This window comes from Lampris incognitus, chromosome 18 (assembly GCF_029633865.1).
Source record: "Lampris incognitus isolate fLamInc1 chromosome 18, fLamInc1.hap2, whole genome shotgun sequence".
NCBI classification, from domain to species: Eukaryota; Metazoa; Chordata; class Actinopteri; order Lampriformes; family Lampridae; genus Lampris; species Lampris incognitus.
This window is the reverse complement of record NC_079228.1, coordinates 10,781,183-10,793,477: the sequence shown is the minus strand read 5'-3', so window position 1 is coordinate 10,793,477 and position 12,295 is coordinate 10,781,183. Positions and strand designations below refer to the sequence as shown.

Here is a 12,295-nt window from a genome sequence, read left to right as displayed (position 1 = left end):
GTTCGTTCCCTTGGAAAGTGATTTTCTTGTTTACTTTGGATATATGTGTTAGTTTGGGTACGTGTGTTCTTGCAGTTTTTGGATGTGTTTTTGTCTTTGTGGTGTACTACTGTGGGCTGGGGGAAACGGCATTTCGTTTCATTTCATGTAGCAAGTGCACGAAGTGAAATGACTAATAAAGTGTTCCTGATTAATGGTCATGACAATTTGAATATGAAACCGATCATTATTTTCAGTCGTTATGTCACTGATATTGTTTGTAAGGGTGGGGATACCTGCAGTCATTTGAGACTGAAGAGGTCACTTAGATGAGTGACAAAACGTTTCTCTCAGTAACACCGTGCCCAGATGAACCGACTCAACGTTCTGTGAAACTGCACAATGGCTTGCGCAAATGTGCGGGTGTGTGTCAATAATGAATGCGTGAGCATGCATGCTCCTCATTCTAGCCAGACGTATGTACGCAAAATGGCAGCAAAACACATGTACATTAGCAGTATGAGATGAAGAGGAGGGACGGTGTGAAGTACTCATCAGTCCTTGTCATGACATCAAAAGGTGGCGGTGCTTTCATCAGGCCTGCAGGCCTGCTGCAGACAGGCCATCGCAGCATCATCCTGCGCCTGCTTTTCTCATGCAGATCTTAAGAGGACCAATTTGTAATTTAGATCAAGCCGGGAGAAACGATGCTCCGTTTTCAAAAAGGTTAATTTTACCCTCAAGTGGCTGTTTTTTCTCCCCATAATGACAGATGAAAGGAAAGGATATCACAGAACAGAAACGGCAAAAAAAAAACAAACAAGCTTCTGTCCACGATATGAGACGTCAAGCCGGCAGGAGATATTATGAGATAAATAATTCCCTGCGGTTGTGTAATGAGACTGATGTTAGCACTCTGTAAGACAGTTAAAAAATATAAGCTAAGAACGGAAATCATTCCAGAACTTCCTTTTCATAAAGAAATGCTTAGTAACTTCTGCCTAAAAGGGAAGCGATCACAACTGTCAAGAGTCTATATACGTTGTAGGTAAAATGCTGCATCAGTTGAGCGTTTTGTGTGTCTCTGAAATGCCGGCAAATTTGTGCAGAAAAGTGTCCGCCATTGACGTCACTGATGGGCAATTTGTGGAATGCTGCCCCAATAGGGCAACCGCTACAACAACTGTATGTAGCATTGTAATTCAACATTTTCTTCCACAATGTAGCCTATTCCAATGTGGCCCATTGAAGGAAGTGGGAAACCAAGAATGAGTTGTAGTTCTGAGACGTCCGGGTAGTGTAGCGGTCTACTCCATTGCCTACCAACACGGGGATCGTCGGCTCGAATCCCTGTGTTACCTCCGGGCTTGGTCTGGCTTCCCTACAAACACAATTGGCCGTGTCTGCGGGTGGGAAGTCGGATGTAGGTGTGTGTCCTGGTCACTGCACTACCGCCTCCTCTGGTCGGTCGGGGGGCACCTGTTCGGGGGGGAGGGGCAACTGGGGGGAATAGCGTGATCCTCTGATGCGCTACTCCCCCCTGGTGAAACTCCTCACTTTCAGGTGAAAAGAAGTGGCTGGTGACTCCACATGTATCGGCGGAGGCATGTGGTAGTCTGGAGCAGCGACCGGGACGGCTCAGAAGAGTGGGGTAATTGGCCAAGTACACCAGGGGAACGTAGCGTGTGAAAGGATCACGCTATTCTATTCCCCCCAGTTCCCCCACCCCCCCCAAACAGGCGCCCCGTCCCACGGCGCTAGTGCAGCGACCAGGACACACACCCACATCCGCCTTCCTACCCGCAGGCACGGCCGATTGTGTCTGTAGGGACGCCTGACCAAGCCCGAGGTAACCTAGGGATTTGAACCGGCGAGCCTCGTGTTGGTAGGCAACGGAATAGACCGCTATGCTACCCGGACGCCAATTTTGGCAGCATTTTCAGAGACACACAGAAGGCTACTCAGTATTATGCCTGCTAATAATGTGCTATTCCATCCACCTCCACCCACTCACCCACCCACACACACACACACACACACACACACACACACACACACACAAACATCTGTGTGTGTGTGTGCATAAATATTTATATAGATGAGAAAGAGAGAGAGAGAGAGAGAGAGAGAGAGAGAGAGAGAGAGAGAGAGAGAGATAATTTCCTTTTAACTGAAAATACCTGTCCGTTTTGCTCTCCTATCAGTCACCTCTTTCCCCCCTTATATCCCAGGGTTAATGGAGGCTTAACTTGAGCTTCCCCGAGTCCCTAATAAACTGTCGGGGCAATTAAAGGAGCATATTTTTTTCGAGGGCTATCTGTGTTTCTTTAATTGTCTCTTTGTCTTCGTCGGAGGACATGATTAACCGGATGAACGGGGCGCGGCGCTGATTTATAGGCCAGGGCGTTTAGTTGAGGTGATCAATCAGACCACCCAACTGCAAGAGTAGTTAGGAAATGCAGGCCCGATGCTCGCACACTAAATACCCAAGATAAATTGAACGGACAGGACCGGGGATATAGAAACCACCATTGCATGTTCACGGCATTTGCTACGACGCCGGTCCACATCTGAGAGATGTGGGCGCTAGCATAACATGACATCAAATAAAGCACGACAGCTTTGTGAGCTACACTTGCTTAAGAGTTTGACTGGAAGAATGTTGAAGATTAATCTTCTGTACCGGAGGGCACAGGATTATGAAAACACCATTTTGATGAGTATTCAAGTTGAGCTACTACACCGGGTACCAAAATCTGTGCTGAATAAATAATTCAAAACTGCCAATAGGGTTTTCAAACCATTTGTCTCCATTTCAGTCGGTGGATTTTTGAATTCCTCTCAAAAGTGGAGGACGACACCAAGCAGACTTGAAAGTGACCCTCGGTTTTTTCAAACTGAACGCAGAAGTGGCCCGCTAATGAACGGGGGTAGACTGCACCTCAGATCCACCACACAGGGAAACTGATAAGTCAAGCCAGCTGCTGAAGTGTTACGCAACCGCAGTCAGAACGAAGAGACATCCTCAAGAAGGAACAACAAGGTGACTCGAAGTAAGTCACGATATCGAAGCAGCTGAGGTCTTAGTGGAGACAGTGGACAGGTTAGTGTGGAAAAGGGGGCTGGCAAAAAAGTCACATGCTGTAGGAGGAAGGCGAAAAATCAAACGGAGATCAGCGGAACACAGACCACCAGCCAGTCAATCCCTTGGATCTGCAAACTGATAGGTGCTGGTTTCAAAGTGTTATTCCAGCACAAAGAAAGATGAAAAGACAGGAGGAGGAGCTGGAGGTGGCAGAGTTGAAGATGCTAAGATTTTCATTGGGAGTGACGAAGACGGACAGGATTAGGAATGAGCATATTAGAGGGACCGCTCAGGTGGAGGCATGGAGGTGTTTAGGAGAGATGGCAGTGGAGTTTTTAACTAGATTGTTTAACACAACTTGGAAACTGAGAGGATACCTGAGTGGAAGAGCCGTATACTGGTACCACTTTTCAGGAATAAGGGTAATATGCAGAACTGTAGCAACTACAGAGGTATAAAGTTGATCAGCCACAGCATGAAGATATGGGAAAGAGTAATAGAAGCTAGGTTAAGAGGAGAGGTGATGATCAGCGAGCAGCAGTATGGTTTCATGCCACATAAGAGCACCACAGATGTGATGTTAGCTTTGAGAATGTTGATGGAGAAGTATAGAGAAGGCCAGAAGGAGTTACATTGTGTCTTTGTAGATTTAGAGAAAGCATACGACAGGGTGCCGAGAAAGGAGGTGTGGTATTGTATGAGGAAGTCGGGAATGGCAGACAGGTATATATAAGAGTGGTGCAGGATATGTATGAGGGCAGTGTGAAAGTAGTGAGGTGTGGGGTAGGAATGATGGATGGATTCAAGGTGGAGGTGGGATTACATGAAGGATCGGCTCTGAGCCCTTTCTTGTTTGCAATGGTGATGGACAGGTTTACGGACGAGATCAGGCAGGAGTCTCCGGACTATGATATTCGCGGATGACATTGTGAACTGTAGTGAGAGTAGGGAGCAGGGTGAGGAGAGCCTGGAGAGGTGGAGGTATGCACTGGAGAGAGGAGGAATTAAAGTCAGTAGGAGCAAGACGGAATACATATGCATGAATGAGAGGGAGGACAGTGGAATGGTGAGGATGCAAGGGATAGAGGTGAGGAAGGCGTATGAGTTTAAATACTTGATGTCAACTTTTCAAAGTAACAGACGTGCAGAACAGAGCTGAAGAAGAGAGTGCAGGCAGGGCGGTGAAAAGTGTCAAGAGTGATTTAAGACAGACGTGTACTAGCAAGACTGAAAGGGATGGTATTTAGACCAGCTATGCTGTATGGTTTGGAGACAGTGGCACTGACGAAAAGACAGGAGGTGGAGCTGGAGGTGGCAGAGTTGAAGATGTTAAGATTTCCATTGGGAGTGATGAAGAAGGACAGGATTAGGAACGAGTATGTTAGAGGGACAGCTCAGGTTGGACGGTTTGGAGACAAAGCAAGAGAGACAAGATTGAGATGGTGTGGACATGTGTGGAGGAGAGCTGCTGGGTATATTGGGAGAAGGATGCTGAATATGGAGCTGCCAGGGAAGAGGAAAACAGGAAGGCCAAAGAGGAGGTTTATGGATGTGGTGAGGGAGGACGTGCAGGTGGCTGGTGTGACAGAGGAAGATGCAGAGGACAGGAAGAGATGGAAACGGATGATCGGCTGTGGCGCCCCCTAACGGGAGCAGCCGAAAGTAATAATACATTGTGTATTTTTCAACAAGGAAAGTAAAGTGCTGTAAAGCACACTATATGGGAATAAAAAAAATCCTAAATTCTGGGTCAATATTGGACATTTACTTTAAATAGATCAGTAAAAACTACAGACAAACGGACAGACAGGCAGACAAACTGTTTACTATGTTAAACTGTATTTAACAACCAAAACCTGTACAGGTGTAATTTCAGATTTCACACCAGAACCTGAATCAAACTATGACACACACTGAACCCCAAGGGGAAAAGAAACAGACACAGAGGAGAAAAGCAATAAAGATTAAGTGAGGGGGGAGGAGAGAGGACTGCAAAGGGAGGCTTGGCAGGGAAGGAGAGGGAGATAAAAGGAGCGAGGTGAAGTAAGGAAAGAAATGGAGAAGGAGGAGAAACTCACAGAGAGGCAGATAAAAGGGAAGAGATAGAAGAAGAGAGAAAAGAGCAGCTAAGCAGAGAGAGAGAGAGAGAGGAGAGGCAAACATGAAGACAGAGATGGAGAGCCCAAGGGAGGGGTGGAGGTAAAAAGAAAAAGAAAAAAAAGGGCATTTTCTATGGGGAGAGAAGTGGAAACAGAGACATCCACTGGAGGGAAATCAATTCTACCAACACCTAGAAACCCTCTCCATCGCCGAGACCCCTTTTTTTTTCTCTTCTTTTTGTGCTGGATGACATCTCTTCAATAGCCCGGGGAATGCAGATCTGTCCTCCGCCGACAGAAGTGCAGACCATAATGGAGAGAAATAAGTAAGATGGCACGGCTTAATAACGCCGCGGTCTGAGGAAAAGGCTTTCAAAAGACAGAGAAGCCGGCCGGGTGGCGTCTGGGCGAGCGTGTGAATGTGTGCGTTTGTGTTTTGACTGAGAGAAAAAGAGACGAGACAGATGGAGAGAAGAGGGGGAGAGGCTCAATATTGCAAAGTAATGCAATATAACCACTTCCAAATTCTGCTTTAATGCTCACGCCAGTCTGCAGGGATTTGAAAAGACTGTCCATGGTGACTGAACTGTGTCTGATAGAAAGTTCAACTCCCGTCTCTCCAGATGGTGCATGGGACGCCTACCCTGTAAAAGTACAAATATAGTGACGGGGTGTAAGAGATGGTATATATTTAGAGTCATAAAATAGGCCAAGACAGCGTCCGGGTAGTGTGGCAGTCTATTCCATTGCCTACCAACACAGGGGTCTCTGGTTCGAATCCCCGCGTTACCTCCGTCTCAATCGGGCGTCCCTACGGACACAATTGGCCGTGTTTGCGGGTGGGGAGCCGGGTGTGAGTATGTGTCCTGGTCACTGCACTAGCACCTCCTCTGGTCGGTCGGGGCGTCTGTCCGGGGTGGGAGGGGGAACTGGGGGGAATAGCGTGATCCTCCCACGTGCTACCCCCCCCTGGTGAAACTCCTCACTGTCAGGTGAAAAGAAGCGGCCGATGACTCCACATGTATGGGAGGAGGCATGTGGTGGTCTGCAGCCCTCCCCAGATCGACAGAGGGGGTGGAGCAGTGACCGGGACGGGGTAATTGGACGGGTACAATTGGGGAGGAAAAAAAATAGGCCAAGACCATGACAGTGTGAGTGCCCAATTTCCACAAATGTCCTTCCTTTTTTTTTGGGGGGGGGCAGTTCTGCACTGAGGTCACTGAAAATGCCCAAAGTCTATCTGTGCAGCGGAGTACAGGAGAACACTTCTCTCCTCCTCCTCCTCCTCCTCCTCCTACCACCACCACCACACATTATGGAACTCTTGAATGCAGCCCACTCAATTAACAAGATCTTTTCCCTCCTCTCACATAAATACACAAAGACTGAGAGAGAGAGAGAGAGAGAGAGAGAGAGAGAGAGAGAGAGAGAGAGAGAGAGAGAGAGAGAGAGAGAGAGAGAGAGAGAGAGAGAGAGAGAGAGGGAGAGGGAGAGGCAGTGGGTGTAGTAGTTTGTTAATGGGAGAAGAGTGCTGTGAAGATTTTCAGAGTCGCACGTGCTCACATGACACACACATTACATCAGTAAATCCGCAGCATAGCATCACCGACGGCTGTCTGTGCTTTATTATCACGTTTAATGTACGAATAGGCGGCACGGTGGCACAGTGGTTAGCTTGGTCACCTCACAGCAAGAAGGTCCTGGGTTCGAGCCCAGGGGTAGTCCAACCTCGGGGGTCGTCCCAGGTCGTCCTCTGTGTGGAGTTTGCATGTTCTCCCCGTGTCTGTGTGGGTTTCCTCCGGGGGCTCCGGTTTCCTCCCACAGTCCAAAGACTTAATAGACTCAAAGACTTAATACCTTTTATAATGACATATAAAACCAAATTTCCAAGAAAATGCAAAAAAAGAATACAAATACAGTCTACGTATACCTGACTGTGGTGTGGTGGTGGTGGTGGTTGGGCAATTGTTCTGAGTCAGCTTAGCTTAATACACGGTGCTGCTATTTAACTTCGGTAGCGTGCATGATTAACAAATATGTTTTATCGGTTATCGATCACTCTATCCAGAATCCCCAACAGGCAACTGTCCGCTGCAGCGAATAATGTCCTCGTGTGTTCCTGAGATATTCATGTGTCGCCGCTATCATTTAAGTGTGTTCCTGAGATGTTCACGTCACCTCTGTCGTTTAACTTTGCAGGTGATTTTTGATCGGGCAGCGAAAAGGCAAACAGCTAAGCAACAAGAGATTTCTCTTGGAACATCAGCTGAGGGTCGATACCCACGATGCCTGGTGATGAAGTTTCCTAAAAGGAGCGTTTAAACCTTTTTTCCTTATGTTCACTGCCTGCCTCTGTGGTCAACGCTTCTCACTGGCTCAAGAGAAAAAGAGTTGTGGTTGTTTGGTATTACTACATTTTCTGCTGTGCTCAGTGCCAAGTGCCGCGCTGACATTACCTTTAGATGGATAAATGGATAGATAGCTCATTCACTCATTCATTATCCAAACCGCTGATCCTGCTCCCAGGGTTGTGAGGATGCCAGAGCCTAACCCAGCAGTCATTGGGCAGCAGGCGGGGAGACACCCTGGACAGGCCGCCAGGCCATCACAGGGCCAACACACACACACAGACACACACACACACACACACATTCACACCTAGGGGCAATTTAGTGTGGCCGAGTCACCTGACCTACATGTCTTTGGACTGTGGGAGGAAACCGGAGCCCCCGGAGGAAACCCACGGAGACACGGGGAGAACATGCAAACTCCACACAGAGGACGACCCGGGACGACCAACCAAGGTTGGACTACCCCGGGGCTCGAACCCAGGACCTTCTTGCTGTGAGGCGACCACACTAACCACTGTACCACCATGCCTTGGATGGGTGGGTGGATGGATGGATGGATGGATGGATGGATGGATGGATGGATGGATGGATGGATGGATGGATGGATGGATGGATGGATGGATGGATAGATAGATAGATAGATAGATAGATAGATAGATAGATAGATAGATAGATAGATAGATAGATAGATAGATAGATAGATAGATAGATAGATAGATAGATAGATAGATAGATAGATATGGCTTTTGTCCTGGGCCTCACATACATTAAATACATGTACACATACTGTAGATACCACACAACATACACAGAGAAGAGGGTGACAACAATACTTTAACACAAGAGTTAAGAGTTAAGAGGTTCTTAAGTTAAGAGTTAAGAGGTTCAGTGAATTCAGAACTTCAACGGCCAAAGGAACAAAACTCCTTTTAAAACGGGCCAGGACCTTTCATAGACTTCACATTCGGATCATCCCACAACCTTTTGAGGTTTCTTCTCTGGGCGGCGGATCACACTCGTGAGACAGAAGAGATGACTTGGCACGTCGAACTCGGATGGGGTTCAGGGAGCGGAGGGGCACGGGGACGGGATGAGGCTGGTGATTCAGCGGTGGAAAAACGGCATCTACCGCCTGACGCACCGAAATGGATGGCTCAAACTGCAGATATTATTAAAGCTAATGATTCACCTCAAGTGGCCATTATTGGACCACTATCTGTCTCCTTCACTCCAGATTCTGCCCCAGAGTTGGAGAGCTGACAGGTGGAATGAAGCAAGTGAGCGAGAGGGAGGGGGGGAGGGGGGAGGCGGAGAGTGAGAGAGCGAGAGAAAGGGGGGAGGGGGAGAGACGGGAGGAGGCGGAGAGAGAGAGCAAAGGGGAGAGGGAGAGTGAGAGAGAGAAAGACGGGGGAGGAGGAGAGAGAGGGGGAGAGAGAGCAAGAGAGAGGGGGGAGAGAGAGCGAGGGGGGAGAGAGAGAGCAAGAGAGAGGGGGAGAGAGAGCGAGGGGGGGGAGAGAGTGTGCATGAGAGAGAATGGATGTGTGTGTGTGTGTGGGGGGGGGGGCAACAGAATGTGAGAGAAAGAGATACATGGGATATCAGAGAAACAGTGAGTGTGATGTCCATTCAAGAAAACATTCTAGCGTTTCTGCTTCTGACATCGGTGCCACGGCCAGAGCTGTGTTAAACTGGTGGAGAGAGGGAGGAGATGAAAGCTCTGCTAACCAGATCAATATCAAAACCACCCTGAATCACCGTGCTGTGGTCATGAGAACCGAGATGAATGCAGGGGGACTGCCTGGGTTTCCTCAATAATCAAAAGCAACATTTTTATGTTTTTCCCCCCTCTCAACCTCCCCAGGATGCAGACAGGGAGTGGTATACGGGAGGGGACTCTCGTTAAGCAATGCATTAACACGAGTGCTGCGGTAGACGCACACATCAGCATTGCTGGGGTGTGCCTACCAACACGGGGATCCCCGGATCGAATCCCTGTGTTACCTCCGGCTTGGTCGGGGGTCCCTACGGACACAACTGGTCGTATCTGTGGGGTGGGAATCCGGATGTGGGTGTGTGTCCTGGTCGCTGCACTAGCGCCTCCTCTGATCGGCCAGGGCGCCTGTTCAGGGGGGAGGGGGGAACTGGGGGGAATAGCGTGATCCTCCCACGCGTTACGTTCCCCTGGTGAAACTCCTCACTGTCAGGTGAAAAGACGTTGGCTGACGACTCCACATGTTGGGAGGAGGCATGTGGTAGTCTGCAGCCCTCCCCGGATCGGCAGAGGGGGTGGAGCAGCAACCCGGGCGGCTCGGAAGAGTGGGGTAATTGGGCGGATACAATTGGAGAGAAAATGGGGGGGGGGGGGGGGGGTGTAAAAAAAAAAAGAAAGACATCAGCATTGCTCACATCAGTCTTGTTCTGCACATTTGAGTCTGTTACCTGGTTGCCGGGAGGGTGCTGACCCTGGTAAAGAACACAGAAGGCTCCACGTCGATGTGGACCCCCAGGGAAACATCTCTGTAGTAGCCCTCTACCTTGCCCGCTCCCCCGGAGTACCTGAAGTTCAGCACTGCCTCCAAAGTCTGAAAAAACAAAACAAGAACCGAGACGTCTGTTGAGATAAAACTGACTCCACCGGACCCGTGGGCCGTATATAACCTGACCGAGGTTCTGCTGAGCGGGGGGGGGGGGGGGGCTGGGGGGATAAAAAACAAAACACAACCTTCACCATACATTTATCAACTCTATCTGAGAAATTACAGTCAGAATTTCAGAGGAATCTCTGAACATAAAGAGACGGCACCAATTATTTGGATTGTTTTTCTTTCATGGGGTGACCAAACGGCGACCCAGCGGCCGATATCTAGCGGTTCGAGAGCGCCGCTTCAAAAAGTCATCAAGCGGAATAATGAACACACCTCTGCTACGGCTATTGTAACGTAGACCACAACTTCAGTGGCAATGGAGAGAAAGGGGTGCAGGGGTGAACTCATCACAGAGATGAGTCGGTACTGATGCAGTTTCCATAACAATATGAAGAGAGGATGGTTGGGGTGGGCGGCCATGTTCCGCAATGAGGGAGCAGGTGGACACGCCGCTTTAGAAGTCAAGACATTTTCAGCAGTGTGAGTGTGTGTGTGAGTGCATGTGCGTGCACGGGATGGGTGGGGTGGGGTGGGGGGGCGGCATAGAACAAGCAGCCAAGTGGGCAAAGTATAGCAAGGGGAAATGAAAAGTGACAGTTAATAGGAAAGGAGGAGTAGCTGACTCAGGCAATAGACTAAAGCGGGCTGAGGGAGCATCCAAGGTGTTGCTTTTCTTCCCATACAGCGCACATCATCCCTCCGCATATTGCTGATGGAGGCACTTGCTGCGCCTTCCAGAAAGAAAAAAAAAGAAAAAAGAAAAGATCTTGCCAGTTCTTTGATTATTTTCGCTCCATCCCATCTTCGGAGGAGGAGGAGGGCCAAAGTGGAGTGATTCAGGGTCCGCTGGTTAGATGTCTGTGCTATTACAAGCTAATGACAGTGCCACAGTACACCGAGGAGAGAAAAATATCATTGCATCACCCAAGCACCCCGATAACCCCCAGACCCAACCTGGTATGGAAGACTGGACCCAGGGTTCATAGCGGAAGATGCGCACTGCAATAAAACAAAAGAAACTCAAGTGATGTGGTGATGCCGACGATTTTAATTAAAGTCTCAATTGCAAAAGAGGGGAATGCTCTCATCTACTACTACTACTACTACTACTATTACTACTACTACTACTACTTTTGGCTGCTCCCGTTAGGGGGCGCCACAGCGGATCATCCGTTTCAATCTCTTCCTGTCCTCTGCATCTTCCTCTGTCACACCAGCCACCTGCATGTCCTCCCTCACCACATCCATAAACCTCCTCTTTGGCCTTCCTCTTCTCCTCTTCCCTGGCAGCTCCATATTCAGCATCCTTCTCCCAATATACCCAGCATCTCTCCTCCCCACATGTCCAAGCCATCTCAATCTTGCCCTTCTTGCTTTGTCGCCAAACCGTCCAACTTAAGCGGTCCCTCTCATATACTCGTTCCTATTCCTGTCCTTCTTCGTCACTCCCAATGAAAATCTTATCATCTTCAACTCTGCCACCTCCAGCTCCACCTCCTGTCTTTTCATTGGCACCACTGTCTCCAAATCATACAACATAGCAGGAGGAATGCTCTCATGACAACTTTCAGTGATAGTTTGAATCTATACACTAGCAGTGTGAATGAAATCCATGAGTACTATTTCGCTGTCTCTGCTTTTTTGGTGGGTGGCACAGTGGCGCGGTGGTTAGCGCGGTCGCCCCACAGCAAGAGGGTCCTGGGTTCGAGCCCCGGGGTAGTCCAACCTTGGGGGTCATCCTCTGTGCGGAGTTTGCATGTTCTCCCCGTGTCTGTGTGGGTTTCCTCCGGTTTCCTCCCACAGTCCAAAGACATGTAGGTCAGGTGAATCGGCCATACTAGATTGACCCTAGGTATGAATGTGTGTGTATGTGTGTGTTGGCCCTGTGATGGACTGGTGGCCTGTCCAGGGTGTCTCCCCGTCTGCTGCCCAATGACTGCTGAGATAGGCTCCAGCATCCCCGTGACCCTGAGAGCAGGATAAGCAGTTCGGATAATGGACGGATCTTTTTTGGTTTCCCTTGAAGGTAGGCATTTCTGCCATTGTGCTTTGAGAGTGGAGGGAATCCAGCAGCTGCGCTCGCATGAGGAAAGAAAAAAACATGGCTTTGGTTATGAATAAATGCTACGGCAGAGT

The 12,295-nt window shown here is 49.0% G+C and overlaps 1 protein-coding gene across 1 annotated transcript in view; it reads right to left on the bottom strand.

Moving 5' to 3' along the window:
• Positions 1–12,295, bottom strand: part of trappc9 (trafficking protein particle complex subunit 9) — a 217,845-nt gene that overhangs the window by 41,493 nt on the left and 164,057 nt on the right. Inside the window, exon 17 of the mRNA XM_056298382.1 lies at positions 9,954–10,096. Within this exon, the coding sequence (XP_056154357.1) occupies positions 9,954–10,096 (143 nt within the window). The remainder of the gene's footprint in view (positions 1–9,953; positions 10,097–12,295) is intronic.